The sequence below is a fragment of the Phyllopteryx taeniolatus genome, chromosome 13 (genome assembly GCF_024500385.1).
Source record: "Phyllopteryx taeniolatus isolate TA_2022b chromosome 13, UOR_Ptae_1.2, whole genome shotgun sequence".
Classification (NCBI taxonomy): Eukaryota; Metazoa; Chordata; class Actinopteri; order Syngnathiformes; family Syngnathidae; genus Phyllopteryx; species Phyllopteryx taeniolatus.
The window spans coordinates 23,472,930-23,489,997 of record NC_084514.1 but is presented as its reverse complement, the minus strand read 5'-3'; the positions used below and the strand labels follow the sequence as shown (position 1 = coordinate 23,489,997).

The window sequence follows — 17,068 nt, the reverse complement described above, 5'->3', positions numbered from 1 at the left end:
CCCCAGCCGCACTTGTTAGTCACCATTGAGTTTCAGAAAAACTGTTTTTGCCTCTAATGCTGACTGGCTGTTATTTAATGTGAGCAGTCAGTGTCTGCACCTCTCGTTTGTATGTACCGTCGTCTTTGTTGTTCAACTGCAGCTGAGGGGAGTATTTGAATAGTTTGTGTTGCTTGCGCTGAAAGATGGGATTCGTATGAATATTGAACTACTCGTTAGATGGTATATTATCATTCTGTGCCCTTGTTCCCACTAGTTAGAGGCACATGTTGATCTGTGAGCATTTATACCCCACTGGTTTGAGTTTGGTTGGAATGCATGTTTATATTTGTTTTCTCATAAAATTGTATTTGTGTATTAATTGACTCAAAGGAAGACTTAGTGTAAACTCTTTTTTTTAGAACTTGGGATCTCATTGTATTTTTGTTTGTATGTTCTGTAATTCATTTTGTTAACTGATGTTCAACTGTTTTACCTAATTAAATGACCACAATTGTTCACATACAACTGTTATTTCAGTGTAAATCTCTCTAAATCTGCTCCTGAAAGGGTGGTAACACATACAAATCTAGATTGTGAAAACATCACAATGCCTTGTTCAGGGCTGGTAATGATTGTATTATGCTCTGCTCTTGTGATTTTTAAAAACAGTTTATCAATGACATACAGTATGTCAGACAAGATCACACTCATCCAGTTACAGTAAAACATTTTATTCAAAAATGATTATTTGTTTTGAAAATAAGATCCAGTGATATATACGGAAAAAAAATCAATAATCAGATTAAAGTGCAAAAATACATTTATGATATAATGCATCAGTACAAAAATAACATTAGAATGGTATATTGAAATGTAGGAAATGTATTTTGCTAGGATGGCTTTTATCCCCCTCACTTGCAGAATATTTGTGGGATCTTGTCTTTGGACTACAAGTTTCTGCAGTGCAGTATTTGGAATGAGCAGCCACAGGTTCTTTTTTTTTTTATTGCTCTTTCACATTCCACATAGCCACTGGGGTCTCTGTCAAGACAACTCTAATAACTATTCATGCTTTTCCTCACAAAGGCTTATTTCTGTGTCTTTTAAGAATTTGCTGGTGAAAATGTTCATCCTTGAGCAGCGGTTCCACAGAAGTGGATGACATTGGAGGGTCTCCCACCACCAACTGAGATTGTTATGTCTTTGTTGTTTTTAAGTCTTTGGTTGTTCATTGATTATTATTGTATTTGGTCATACTGAACAGTATATCTCCTGGTTTACTGTGTCCTTTGCGTTGAAGTAAAGTGAATCACTTTATCTTGGCTGGCTTCAGTTCCTTCACTTGCATGTGTAATGTTTTGTGGACAGCCAGAGTCCTGGACTGACAGAAGCCTTTCCCACACTCCTGACACTTGAAGGGCTTTTCTTTGGAATGAATGTATCTGTAAAATAGAAAAAAAGCAGTGCAGCATGAACAATAAGTAAGAACAGCTTTATTAGTCATTTCAATCCAAACCCCCACTTTGATCAACCTTTTAATATGTTTCAAGGCCTTTTTAACTTCAAGGTCATGTGCAATCATTTGGTGAATTTTTTAAAGTAACTCGGCCAGATGACTTCCATATAAACACCAAGAAAAACTTCTAAATCTACACACAGTACATGGAAGCCTTATCATGTCTCCTGCTGTGAGCCGGAGGCCCCGAGCCACAAACCTTTTGAGACAGTCTTCATCTTTTGAGTCTAATCTCCATCCACTGTTCTGTTTGTATTTGTGTGAAATAGATTTCTACAGTTATTACGCATCATTTTTTGGTTTTAATTTGTGTATTTTTGTGTGTTTATTTTTTATTTTTTGAAAAGCATTCAGCTGCGAGGAAATATTTTAAGTAAATATATATTCATTCAGGCGGCGCGGTGGACGACTGGTTAGAGCGTCTGCCTCACAGTTCTGAGGACCGGGGTTTAATGACCCGGCCCCGCCTGTGTGGAGTTTGCATGTTCTCCCCATGCCTGGGTGGGTTTTCTCCGGGCACTCCGGTTTTCTCCCACATCCCAAAAACATGCATGCTAGGTTGATTGAAGACTCTAAATTGCCCATAGGTGTGAATGTGAATGTGAATGTGAATGGTTGTTTGTTTTTGTGTGCCCTGCGATTGGCTGGCAACCAGTTCAGGGTGTACCCCGCCTCCTGCCCGAAGATAGCTGGGATAAGCTCCAGCACGCCTGTGACCCTAGTGAGGATAAGCGGCTTGGAAAATGGATGGATGGATATATATTCATTCATTCATTTATTTCCCATACCGCTTATCCTCACTAGGATCGCAGGCATACTGGAGCCTATCCCAGCTAACTCTGGGCGAGAGGCGGGGTATACCCTGAACTGTTCGCCAGCCAATCTCAGGGCACATATAAACAAACAACCATTCGTACTCGGATTCACACCTGGGGGCAATTTAGAGTCTTCAATTAACCTACCATGCATGTTTTTGGGGGGATGTGTGAGGAAACCGGAGTATCGGAGAAAACCCACACAGGCACAGGGAGAACATGCAAACTCCACACAGGGGGGGCCGGGATTTGAAGAGTCCTCAGAACTGTGAGGCAGATGTGCTAACCAGTTGTTCCCCATTCCACCTGTAAATATATATATATATACAGTGGGTATGGAAAGTATTCAGACCCCCTTAAATTTTTCACTATTTGTTATATTGCAACCATTAGCTCAAATCATTTAAGTTCATTTATTTCCTCATTAATGTACACACAGCAGTCCATATTGACAGAAAAAAAACTGAATTGTTGAAATTTGTGCAGATTTATAAAAAAAAAAAAAAAAAAAGTGAAATAGAACACAGCCAAAAGTATTCTGACCCTTTGCTGTGAGACATATATATTTAACTCGGGTGCTGTCCATTTCTTCTGATCATCCTTGAGATGGTTCTACACCTTCCTTGCAGTCCAGCTTTGTTTGATCAGAATCAGAATCAGAATCAGAATCATCTTTATTTGCCAAGTATGTCCAAAAACACACAAGGAATTTGTCTCCGGTAGTTGGAGCCACTCTAGTACTAGTAGAGCGATTATACTGATTGGACTTGATTAGGAAAGCCACACATAAGACCTTACAGCTCACAGTGCATGTCAGAGCAAATGAGAATCATGAGGTCAAAGGAACTGCCTGAAGAGCTCAGAGACAGAATTCTGTGAAGGCACAGATCTGGCCAAGGTTACAAAAAAGATTCTGCTGCACTTAATGTTCTTAAAAAGCACAGTGGCCTCCATAATCTTAATTGGAAGACGTTTTGGAGGACCAGAACCCTTCATCGAGCTGGCGGTCCGGCCAAACTGAGCAATCGGGGGAGAAGAGCCTCGGTGAAAGAGATAAAGAAGAAGCCAAAGTGGCTGAGCTCCAGAGATGCAGTCGGGAGATGGGAGAAAGTGCTAGAAAGTCAACCATCTCAGGTCTGATGAGACCAAGATAGAACTTTTGGCCTTAATTCTAAGCGGTATGTGTGGAGAAAACCAGGCACAGCTCATCACCTGTCAAATACAGTCCCAAAGTGAAGCATGGTGCTGGCAGTATTGGGTTGTTTTTCAGCTGCAGGTACAGGACGACTGGTTCCAATCAAAGGAAAGATAAATGCGGCCAAGTACAGAGACATCCTGGACGAAAACCTTCTCCAGAGTGCTCAGGAGCTCAGACCGGGCCGAAGGTTCACCTTCCAACAAGACAATGACCCTAAGCACACAGCTAAAATAAAAAAAGGAGTGGCTTCAGAACAACTCCGTGACTGTTCTTAAATGGCCCAGCCAGAGCCCTGAGTTAAACCCAATTCAGCATCTCTGGAGAGACCTGAAAATGGCTGTCCATCAACGTTCACCATCCAACCTGACAGAATTGGAGATGATCTGCAAGGAGTAATGGCAGAGGATCCCCAAATCCAGGTGTGATAAACTTGTTGCATCATTTCCAAAAAGACTCATGGGCTGTATTAGTTCAAAAGGGTGCTTCTACTAAATACTGAGGAAAGGGTCGGGATACTTATGGCTGTGTGATATTTAAGTTTTTCTTTTTTAATAAATCTGCAAAAATGTAAACAATTCAATTTTTTTCTGTCAATATGGGTTGCTGTGTGTACATGTGGAAAACATTAACTTAAATGATTTTAGCAAATGGCTGCAATATAAAAAAGCATGAATACTTTCCATACCCACTGTGTGTGTGTGTGTGTGTGTGTGTGTGTGTGTGTGTGTGTGTGTGTGTGTGTGTGTGTGTGTGTGTGTGTGTGTGTGTGTGTGTGTGTGTGTGTGTGTGTGCGGCACATAAGGGCGGCACGGTGGATGACTGGTTAGAGCGTCAGCCTCAAAGTTCTGAGGTGCAGGGTTCGATCCCCGGCCTCGCATGTTCTCCCCGTGCTTGCGTGGGTTTTCTCCAGGCACTCCGGTTTCATCCCAAAAACATGCATTAATTGGAGAATCTAAATTGCCGTAAGTGTGAGTGCAAATGGTTGTTTGTTTGTATGTGCCCTGCGATTGGCTGGCAACCAGTTCAGGGTGTACCCCGCCTCCTGCTCGATGATAGCTGGGATCGGCTCCAACACGCCCGCGACCCTAGTGAGGAGATGCGGCTCAGAAAATGGATGGATGGATATATATATATTAGATTATTTTCACTTAAATATTTCTTGCACTGTACGCTTTTTTAATTGTACTTTTATTTTTTTTACTTTGTTTTAAATGTTTATAAGATGGTTTTTTTCTTTGTTTTTAAATGCTTTTAATCAAGTAAAGCACATTGAGTTACCTCGTGTATGAAATGTGCTATATAAATACATTTGCTTTGCTGGTTTGCTTTGTTTAGTTGTTGGAAAGCCCAGTATTTTTTTAGGTGGTACTCGATGAGTACATTAATGAGGACAAAAAATGAACTTAAATGATTTTAGCAAATGGCTGCAATATAACAAAGAGTGAAAATTTTAAGGGGGTCTGGATACTTTCCGTACCCACTGTGTGTGTGTGTGTGTGTGTGTATATAAATACTTTTTTGTCAATTGTTTTTGCTAACATCATACAAAATTTTCCTTATTTTAATCTAAGTTTAAAATACAGTTTTGAAGTATGGGAACATAATTTTGGGCCTCTGACAGCAGAAGAATCAGGCTGAGCCACAACACACATAAACACACACTCACAGAAATACACCCCACACACATGCACACACACTCTCATTCACACGATACTGTATCAATTTCTAGCTACACTGGAGATATTGTTTGTGTGGAAACTGTGTGCAAATGACACAGGAGTGAGTAAGCATTTTCAAGGCATCTACATGTAGTACAATTTATGAGCAGTGCACTGCATACCACTGTGACCTGGGCCAATCAATTACTAATATACGCTTACTCAGAAATTTAAACTATATTTTTCAATATTTCATCCTGATTCAAAGATGCATCCAGTCTGATTGGACATTCTGAACTTACCCAACAATGTTAAGTAATAAGTAAACAAATGTGGTTGGATATATACTTACCATTGCTAGTATTTTGATTTTAGTATCGGTGCTATTGTGGTAAGTAACCACACACACCACACCTATGATATCTTAAAACATGCTCTCCCCACTGAATACTTTTCATTCTGGTCTAAGCCCATCAACCTGCTGTTACATGTCAAATTATTTCTGATACAAAAAGTGATGGCAAGAAGTGAAACGCTATCAAATAAGACTATAAATCAAGAGTATGGCAGGCTCAGAGTTTAACATTCAAAAATGTTTTTCCAGTCCATATAAAATGTTTGCAAATCAAAATACACAGGCAATATTCACCGTCCCTTGACTATTTTAATCAAGATCTCTACATATGCCACTCTAAAAATTCATATTATGCTTAAGGCTGGGTGTCATGTTCCTTAATACTGTGCCCAAACATGTCCTGCTGGGACAAACTGTTGAGGAATGGAGCATGAAGACTCTTCTAATGTGCTGCTTAACTGTCAAGGTTCATATCAGGAACAGATTGCTTGTAGTCAAATTTAAAGGTCTGGTATGTAGTATTTGACAAAACAGGTTTCATCTCAATGTTCTCACCTGTGGTCTCGGAGGTGGTCCTGTCTTCTAAAGGCTTTGTGGCAGATATCACATGTGTATGGCCTTTCATCTGTGTGCGTCCTCTCATGGATTAACAGATTGTAGGATTTTGTAAAATGGCGGCCACAGAATTTGCAGACAAATTCTTTTTTGGTCTTTGAGGGCAACCGGCCTCGACTGGACTTGCGCTCCGGGTAGGAGAGCTTGGTCACATCCAGGAGGCACCCAAGGCCGGTTGTATCAGAATGGTGAGATGACGCGGCAGCAGAAACCCCGGACACGCTCAGGTCTTCTGCCTTTAGATGATCCTCTTGGGTGGCTGCTGTGGCCAGGTTGGCAAAGTCAAAGCGAGGCTTGTTCTTTGAGCTCTGCATCCGAATTGTTGAGTCCTGCTTGGGCTGCAGGTGGTGAGGGAAGATAGGGAAGGAGGCCATAGACGAGAATTGGAAAGGCAGTTTTGAGATAGTGCCGCGAGGCAGGGCCACAGGCAGAAAGCCCGGAGTCCATTGGTGAAGCTGAATGGCATGTAAGGCACTGAAGCTGTAGATGCTGTGGAAGTGATCGGTTGGGACCTGAAGGCCTGTGGAGCTCTGGAGAAGTGAGTAGTTAGCCAGCTGGAGTGATGGGTGGAGAGGGACTGGAGCTGGCAGAGTCTTGCTGCCCATGGCTGAGGCAAGAAGTCCAATGAGATGTCTGAAACAGACAGAAAACATTGACAGATTAGGTCAAGTTCTTTTTTGATTCCCATCTATTTCATGTGTCAATGAGAGTCTTTCCTTCCAGATGCTGTCAAAACTTTACAACCAACACAGCTTTCAAAAATCAGGATATACAGTGCTGGAAAAAAAAGAGACCACTGCAAAATTACCAATTTCTCAGATTTTGTCTGTTTATAGGTAACATCTATTTATAAGCATAAACTACGAACAACATAATGCTAATGTAACTAATGTACTAAAAATTTACTAATGCAAATGTAGTCTAGTTGGAAAAGCCCAACTTTGAAACTAAGTGTAGAAACTCAGTGCCATTTATTGTTTAAATAATGAATGTAATAGGTCACACCTGGACAACAAAACACATGTGTCACTCACATGTTCCAATCTAGATTAACTGGAAATACTGAAATGTTAAACCAAATGTTATGAGGAATTAGGCTCACCGTTCCAATATTTTAGGGGAGTATATACTATAAGTTCGATCCCATTTAGATTGAAATTGAAGTGTCCACCTTAAACAAACGTTGCTATGACTCCAGCACATCATGTGGACAATGAATAATGGCTTTTAGTTATAAACAAAACAGGATTTAAACAAATCTCATAAAGGTGACTTATGGGCACAGCAGGTGAGGCTGGGGGAGGCCACCTCATCCACACGCAGCATCAGCACTGGGGTGCCCCAAGGTTGTGTCCTCTCTCCGCTGCTCTTCTCTCTCTACACGAACGACTGAACCTCAACGCACCCGGCTGTCAAACTCCTGAAGTTTGCAGATGACACCACTCTCATCGGCTTCATCAAGGACGGTGACGAGTCTGCATATCGACAGGAAGTGGAGCGGCTGGAGCTGTGGTGCGGCCGACACAACCTGGAGCTGAACACGCTCAAGACTGTAGAGATGATAGTGGACTTCAGGAGGCATCCTTCGCCACAGCTGCCCCTCACATTGTCCAGCTGCCTTGTGTCAACCGTCGAGACCTTCAAGTTCCTGGGAATTACAGTCTCTCAGGACTTGAAGTGGGCAACCAACATCAACTCCGTCCTCAAAAAGGCCCAGCAGAGGATGTACTGAGAAACCACGGCCTGCCACAGGAGCTGCTGAGGCAGTTCTACACAGCGGTCATCGAATCAGTCCTGTGTTCTTCCATCACAGTCTGGTTTGGTGCTGCTACAAAAAAGGACAAACTCCGACTGCAACGGACAATCAAAACTGCTGAAAGGATTGTCGGTACCACCCTACCCACCCTTGAGAACTTGCACGCTGCCAGAACTAAGACAAGAGCGTGCAAAATCCTTTCGGACCCCCCACATCCCGGTCACCAGCTCTTCCAGCTCCTTCCTTCAGGTAGGCGCTACCGATCAATGCAAACTAAAACTAGCAGACATTCCAACAGCTTCTTCCCTCTTGCAATCAACTTCTTAAACACCTAACCTACAATTCCATTGCAACATGCTGGCAATTTTGTGTCTTGAGTTTGTTGTGACATTTCTGTCGGGTCTATTATATATTACTCGTGCACTCACTGTAGTAGTCTCGCCACGCTGCACTATTTGCTTATCTGTTGTTGACCAATACTGGCCACTCATGCCAAAGTAGCATCTGCTCCATTTGCACACTGACTGAGGAGTATCTGCAACATTTGCACAATCAACATTGTCCCAGATTATCGCACTACTCGCTTGACGTCTCGGCGCCCTTTGCACAATGGTCATTGCACCGGACTATTGCAATATTAGTAATTCGAACTGCTCTAAGTGCTAGAGGACTCTGCATCTTTTTGCACAATTGTCCAAAAAATAAAAAATAAAATGTACCGGCATTACCAGATAACTAGAAAACCTTTATTGCTCAGTTTTTTTTGTTTTCTCAATGTCTTTATGTCTCAAAAGTGTTCTCTGTCAATTGTCTGTTGTCGTACTCGAGCGGCTCCAATTACTGGAGACAAATTCCTTGTGTATTTTTTGGATATACTTGGCAAATAAAGATGATTCTGATTCTGATTCTGATGTAAGGGCTCACATTGTTTGGTTTGTAAATTACTGGTACAGTGGTATCCCACTCGCCCCAATCTAGAATGGGTAGTGGGATATCAAAATGCACACCCCTAATTGGGGCTAAAACACATCCAACTTTTTGTGCTGATAAAGCTATTCACACACCCCTTAAGGAGCAGTCATGATCTGGTCTTTCACACTGCATGTGAAAAATGCCTTTGCTGTTTGAGCCACAATGCAGAAAAGCCTTTAATCAAAAGTAAAAAGTATTAACTGAAAAGGACCTTTGCAATGCAGTCGTCTCTAATAGCCTATCCTATAGTACTATTTATTTGTGTGTTGGGAAAAACAACTTTCCACAGTGCTGGGATCATAGGTATTTCTAGCCCATTTTGAGGGGTGCTGAAGCAACCCTAAAAAAATCCAAGCACACCTAAAATTTGAAAGATTAAAAAAAAAAAACTACGTCGAAAAAACAACAGTACTTCATTATATAATATTTTAACAACAAAAATACCCTACCCCCACCCGCCATTGCCTCATAAATGGTTTGCTCCATCAATGTCTCCCGGCTCTCCCCAAATGGGCTCAAAGCGCTCTCCCTACACATAGCAATATGCTGTTTTCCATTGATATGGCATAAATTCCTGGCTTAAACCAGGATATGTGGCTAATTTCTTAACTTTAGCCATTCAATACTAACACAGTTGTATCATTACCTTTCCTCATTTGCATTAAATTGTAGGTCACTATTTATGTTGTGGCGGCACAGTGAACGACTGGTTAGAGCGTCTGCCTCACAGTTCTGAGGACTGGGGTTCAATGCCCGGCCCCGCCCGTGTGGAGTTTGCATGTTCTCCCTGTGCCTGCGTTTTTTTTTCTCCGGGCACTCTGGTTTCCTCCCAACATCCCAGAAACATGCATGGTAGGTTAAATGCACACTCTAAATTGCCCGTAGGTGTGAATGTGAGTGCGAATGGTTGTATGTTTATATGTGCCATGCGATTGGCTGGCAACCAGTTCAGGGTGTACCCCGCCTCCTGCCCAATGATAGCTGGGATAGGCTCCAGTACTCCCGCGACCCTTGTGAGGATAAGCGGCTCAGAAAATGGATAGCCTATCCCAGCTATCTTTGGGCATAAGGCGGGGTACACCCTGAACTGGTCGCCAGCCAATCGCAGGGCACATATAAACAAACAACCATTCGCACTCACATTCACACCGAAGGGCAATTTAGAATCTTTAATCAACCTACCACGCAGGTTTTTGAGTTGTGGGAGGAAACCGAAGTACCCCGCCAAAACCCACGCAGGCACGGGGAGAACATGCAAACTCCACACAGGCGGGACCGGGATTTGAACACCGGTCCTCCGAACTGTGAGGCAGATGTGTTAAGCAGTCGGTCACCGTGCAGCCTCATGTACATGTGATAACTATAAAGCCAAGGTGCTACTGAACAGCTTACTGGCATAACGGTTTGTATCCCATTTTGGGGGATCCTGAAGCACCCCTAAAATAAATCCTAAACCACTAACCCTAGAATCGCCCCTGACTTGCACATTTGCATTGTTGTTTTGGGAAACCACTATGGTAAACACTACAAGCCGGTAAATCACTTTGCTACTGTGAGGTATTTGTTATTTGAAAACTGCATAAGAAATGGATCTTCTACAAAGCACCATGACAAATGACAGTGTATGTGTGAGGTAAATGTGTCAAAGAAGTGGAGCGAATAACAATTGGCAGCATGAAGACACATAAATGGATGCGTCAGAAAGAAATTGAGAAGAGCGAAAATGTGTGTTTCCTGTTGCCAGCAACATGCCTGGAGCTGTTGAAGTTTGTGTAAAAGAATGGCAGCATTCAGCAGGAGCCTGTGAGCTGTTAAATCAGGTTTGATAAGCAGGAATAACAAGACAACAATATGTCTTTGTTCCAGTCAGCCTTGATTGACAGCGAGCACAGAAGCTCCCTGCTCCATTTGAACAGCCCCATTCACTGAAGAAATTGAAGGTAATGTTCTCTCTTCATAGATAAAATATCTAAACGTTTCTTTCACCTTTTCTTCTTTCTGGCGATCTAAAATGCAAATGAAACTCTTAAACATCAAATAACAACAAAAATGATTTGAATTACACAAATCATTTTTTTCAACATGTTGTAAAGTGCTGGTGAAAACTACTACGGAACACATTCCACTTATGTTTACTGCATAGTTTAGTAAATGAACACATCCATCCAGCCACTTTCTATAGACCGATCCTGGAAAGGGTCACCGGGGAAGTGAACCCTAAACCCAGCTAATTTAGGTGAAAGGAGGATGACACCAACGCCACGTCACCTTCACAAAAACGTCAGCTATGTGAACAACTATACATTACCTACAGCTCTTGACCAAAGAGTGTGGTGTGATCATATTACTGAACAAAAATATGTCATCTAACACATTCATGAAATATATAAGAATATATTTACACCACAAGACCACTTAACAAAATGCTCAGCTCTCTAAGTACGACCATAATGACCAAAATTAAAATAGTGTAGCATAGGAGGCCTAACTGTTCATCAAAAATTAGGCAGAGGCTTTATTCCTAAAAACTATATTTAATACTCTTATAAGTCACTATAACATAATGCACAGTTTGAACATGGAAACTGTGCATACATTTCGGAAAATTACAAACCTGTACTTAAATAATGATCAAATTAAAATGTATTGCATATAAATTAGGGCGGCACGGTGGCGACTGGTTAGAGCGTCAGCCTCACAGTTCTGAGGACCCGGGTTCAATCCCCGGCCCTGCCTGTGTGGAGTTTGCATGTTCTCCCCGTGCCTGCGTGGGTTTTCTCCGGGCACTCCGGTTTCCTCCCACATCCCAAAAACATGCATTAATTGGAGACTCTAAATTGCCCATAGGCATGACTGTGAGCGCAAATGGTTGTTTGTTTCTGTGTGCCCTGCGATTGGCTGGCAACCAGTTCAGGGTGTACCGCGCCTCCTGCCCGATGATAGCTGGGATAGGCTCCAGCATGCCCGCGACCCTAGTGAGGAGAAGCGGCTCAGAAAATGGATGGATGGATGGATGCATATAAATTATGTAAAAATTTTACCTAATTAAGTTTTAAAACAAACAGTTTGGAAATGTTAAATGCAAAAGTATTGTACTTAAAAGTAAAATGCAGCTGAACTCTACTTAACAAATATACTGTCCTGTACTAGTTTTAAAAAAATGAAAAATGGAAGCTTAGGCCCGGTACACACAAAAAGACAATCGTGCTGTTTTTGTCCAGATTTAGCCCCTTCCCGACCAGGGATTTCGAACGCCTGATTATCTTATATTTTACAAGATTATCCTATATGATTATCCTGAGATTTAAGGTGTGTTAAGAGTGCATTCGACCCGATTTTAGGGTCTGAAACAGGTCGGGGCCAACAATCTTAAATATTGAACACGCTGAATATTTAGGACCAAAAATCTTTGTGTGTGGGGAAAGCCGACTATCCCGAGGCAAGACTGTGAAATACGACATGAAACAAAATGTAACCAATCAAGAAGCACCCTGGCCCTGGAACAAGGAACAGACCGTAAATAAATACAAACGTCTAACCCGATGTCGTATTCATCCAAAGCAAGTCCTTTTATTTATCTACACCACTTTCGCCTCCATTGTCTTCGGCAGCACTCAGCAAAATGGGAGTGTCTGCCTGTCTTCCTTTTTGTGAGAGCACGTGTGAGCATGCGAGATTTCGAGATTGGCGGCGGAACAGAATCTTTATGTGTGTGGTGTTCTGTGTTGAGATTATCGGTGCACGCCACACACAATTGACTATGACCAAAACTGTTAAATGTCATATTTTTTTTAGCTTTATGTGTGGCTCTGCCACAGATATAAAATCCTTTAAAATTTGAAAAACCCTAATGTGTGTACCAGGCCTGATGCCTACTTTGAACATTGAATTCACGTACCACAAGAGGGAGCTTGCATACCACTGGCGGTACTCCTACCACAGTGTGAATCACTGCCTAATTCAATACAATGCCATAACAATAATCGAGTCATATAACAATTATAGTTGGCCATAATGTAACATCATCTTATAAACTACAACAAGTAGTGTAGTACTATAAACACATATACTACAATTAGCTAATTCTAAACCCTGGTGATCAACCAGTCAATGGAGAGCAAGTATATATTAGTTTAATATTAATGCTTTAATTATCAGTAACAAATTCTTCGGTAGTGGTTTAAATCTATTTAAAATGAATAAATATAACATATTGGCTTAGCAATGACTTAAACTTACTTTGCATTAATACAGGAGTATGCAAAATAACAATACTACAGAAGAATAAAGAGCAGTGAAATAGTATGTGAACTATCGCCTTAAACTAATTTTGCTTGACCAGATTTGAATGAATTCACAGTCGCATAGTGAAAATCTGATGGCTGCTGCTGCTTAAAGTGAGATTTATATCACTTCTTTTTATGAAACATCAAAACATGCATAATTGATTGTTAGTAACTTTATGCAAGATTGAACATATGTGTTGTGTACACGAAAAGTAAATAAGGTCAAAGGCTTCAGCCAGTGGTCAGGCCACTCATCACTAAAGTGGATGAAGTAGTTGTAATGAGGAGCAGTGAAGCTCAAACAGCCCCCTGTGGTCTGTTCCTTTCTGATCATGACGCAGAAGTAATTGACTTTTACTCAGGAGGTCATTAGAGGATATAAGTGCTCTGCTGCTGAGGCTCTCCTCACCTTTAACCCTTTAATGTCTGCATATCAGGGGCCTCCAGATCCAAAGAGCCATGTGGATCCTCTGTTTTAGTCATGACTGCGAGATTCGGCACCTCAGACGGACCGCGTGGTGGCTGAGACGCTGCCTCTCACCTCCATGTAAATCTTATCAGACTGGGACCACAACCCCCATGGAACATGGAAGATTCTCTTCTTCTTCAAAACACTCATGCCTTTCAACCCCCCACCACCACCACACACACATATACTATATATATATATATATATATATATATATATATATATATATATATATATATATATATGCACGCACACAGCCATACGGTATGTACTGTACTGATTGGTTTCAGCACCCCGCGACCCTGAACAGGATAAGCGGTATACTGATTATAACAAAATAAAATAAATGTTAAAAAAGAAGATTTTTGAAATATGTTTTATTTGTAATATAATATTGAATTTTCATATCAAATTTAGACATTTAAAAAAACATGCCTTCATATGGGTAAAATACAACATTTATCATTGTAACACTCTTGAAAAAATATCTGCACAAATAATGTTTTTTTCCTCTGATCTTTCGAGATTATACAATACAGTTGTTCAGAAACCAAATTACTTGACATGGCACTGAAAAAAGTACTTAATTTCCAGTTGCACGTGATTCAAATGTGGTAAACTGATGTAATTTTCCCCTCCTTGAAAATAGTAACAGAATAATGCATTAGTTAACACGTTTTATTCATGTGCAACTGATGTACATGTTCGAATTAAGTCAAATCAAAGGACTTTTTTTCAGTGCAAAGATGATCTCTGCAGTATTAATTTCAATCGAAATAGGCAGGAGAAGTTAGGGTTTACAAGCAACAACATGGCAGTTATTACACAAATTCTGTAAAGTTCGTTGTGTGAAACATTTCCTCAGGAAATAGCGTAACTTTGTAATTTTTATCTACATTTTTGGAAACTGTATGTTGATGACACATCAGATAAACCAAACAAACCGGCCAAAGCACTTCAAACTTTCTAGTTCAGTGATTCCCAACCAAGGGTGCCTTGGCACTAGTGTGACGTGAGAGATCAGCAGGTGTGCTGCATGAAATTAACCAAGTTCACTTAATTTGTCCAAGAATTATTATTCATCAATTACAACTATATCTTCATTCACCTATCTATGCCAGCGACCTATAGTGATAGGCAGAACAATTAAAATGATGCCGCCCAAGGGCTCTGGGCCACCGCATACCGCCCCCCGCCTCCACGCCTTGCACGCCACTAATTATATGACAGAAGGTACAATAAACCTGATGCCATTCAGAATAAGACATGACTTCCTGCAAGTATATAAGCTTTGTGTTCAATTAAACAAGCCCAGATGTCACAGTTTACATCCATCCATACATCCATCTATTCATTTTCCATTCCGCTTCTCCTCACTCGGATCGCGGGCGTGCTGGAGCCTATCCCATCTATATTTGGGGGAGAGGCGGGGTGCACCCTGAACTGGTCGCCAGTCAATCGCAGGGCACAGATAAATAAACAACCATTCGCACCTACGGGACATGTATTCTAATTTCTAAATGCTTCTGCCAGCAAACATAGTGTGAAGCAGCATCACGCTCATGACAGCCATCAGTGTCATCAGAACTTTATTAGTAGAGGTGCTGAAAAACAGTCAGTCTTTGATGCCCCACACCTTCCTTTCAGACCTCTGAACTAATGCACAAGGATTTTATTGGATTATGCCTCATTAAACTGGCAGCATCATCAATTAGTGAATGTGGGCAAGGTGGTAGAGCTGCATGCATGCAGTAGGTGTTAACTTTGAAGGTAATCTTTAGGCTCACCTTTCTCTTGCAATGTTAATTCAGACAGCGCAAATTGCACCGGTTTTACTTGTTAATCTTGGCTCACCAAAGCGGGGTGCTGTCGGGAGGTCAGTGAGCATAAATGAGCTAATTTAGTCAATTTTGTCTAGAATAGCAACTCTAAAATGTATCTAGAAAAGACAGAATAATTAATAATAATGCTCAAGGTTTAGGGGTGCTGAGCTCCCAGCCAGGCAAGATAAGTATCACTGTTTTGTACATCTTAACACCATTTCTTTCCCACATTTATTAAAGTGGGAAAGTTTCTGACTAAACCATCAAATCTGATAAATGTTAATTAAATAGTGAATCACGTCAAAAGAGAAATGGATTGGATTTATAAAACAAACACATTGTAACCCGACTTATTTCTGGGGACTGTATTTTGTTGTTAAAATGCTGTATTATGTTTAACCAAGTACTATGTGGTTATACACGTTACTAGCATGTTTACAGAGGACATACAGTAAAATTACAAATAAGCTATTCAATTTTAGGGATGCCGGGACGTAATTAAGGGGTGCTTGAGCCCACCATCATGGGCTATGATGATGCTGTAAGTTTTCTGAACAACGCATCTATCTGCACAATACTGCCAATAACCCATCCATCTATTTTTCATACCGTTTTATCCTCACGGGTGTGCTGGAGCCTACCCCAGCTATCTTCGGGCGAGAGGCGGGGAACTGGTCGCCAGCCAATCCCAGGGCACATATAAACAAACAGCCATTTGCACACACATTCACACCTACGGGCAATTTAGAGTCTTCAATCAACCTACCGTGCATGTTTTGGGGATGTGGGATGAAACCGGACTGCCGGAGAAAACCCACGCAGGCACAGGGAGAACAAGCAAACTCCACACAGGCGGGGCCGGATTTGAACCCCGGTCCTCAGAACTGTGAGACAGATGTGCTAACCAATCGCCCACCGTGCCACCTCCCAATAACCAAATGTGTATTAAAAAGTATACAACTTAGACTTACATAACAGCAGTCCAAATATGTACATTATATTTGTATAAGTATGATGCTAATATAAATCTCCATGCGGACCTTTACCACATCTTGTGCACTGTATGAATTTCAATAATTGTGTTGTAAATAGTTGCATTGTAAAACGGCTGCATGATGGGATAATTACTGCAATTTGTGGAAGTCAAATTGCCTTCACTTTTCCTACCATTGTTGCAATTTAGAAACAAAAGATGGAACTTACCCACACACACAAACAAAAACAAAAAAACTTAGAGTGAAAGATCCAACTCCACTCCCACTCCTGGAAGCCTGCAGATGAGGGGTATTTTTGGGCGAAAACTTGAGTTTTAATAAGTTAACACAACAGCATGTTTGGTCCTCCCGGTTAGCTGTGAGGTGACAAGGCACGGCGGTGTGTGCTGGGGCAGTTTTGCTCGCTGGCGCGCGTCTCCCCTTCACTGATGTGCGCTCTCACTGCTCTGCGTCTCTTTATTGCGCGGCGAAGCTCCGACTGGCGCGTCACTCAGCCAACCCACATCCAACATAAGACAGACAGACATCGGGATACACAAGATTGCAAAGATCAATGCTGGGCTGTTTTCGTGAGGGACTCGACGTGTATGAGGAGAGATTTGTCTCAAAATTATGTACACAAATTATA

The 17,068-nt window shown here is 41.4% G+C and overlaps 1 protein-coding gene across 2 annotated transcripts; it reads right to left on the bottom strand.

The window, feature by feature from the left end:
- Window positions 1-697: 697 nt before the first annotated feature.
- osr1 (odd-skipped related transcription factor 1) lies at window positions 698-16,917 on the bottom strand. 2 transcript variants are annotated; one of them, XM_061795921.1, is made up of 3 exons: window positions 16,649-16,917; window positions 6,080-6,772; window positions 698-1,424 (listed from the first exon to the last, which is right to left on the bottom strand). In XM_061795921.1, the coding sequence occupies exons 2-3, from the start codon at window positions 6,742-6,744 to the stop codon at window positions 1,292-1,294; spliced, it is 798 nt and encodes a 265-aa protein (XP_061651905.1). In that variant the 5' UTR covers window positions 6,745-6,772; window positions 16,649-16,917; the 3' UTR covers window positions 698-1,291. The 2 variants fall into 2 exon arrangements, with proteins under 2 accessions (XP_061651905.1, XP_061651904.1); XM_061795920.1 differs by lacking the exon at window positions 16,649-16,917 and having other exon boundaries at window positions 6,080-6,789.
- Window positions 16,918-17,068: the final 151 nt, after the last annotated feature.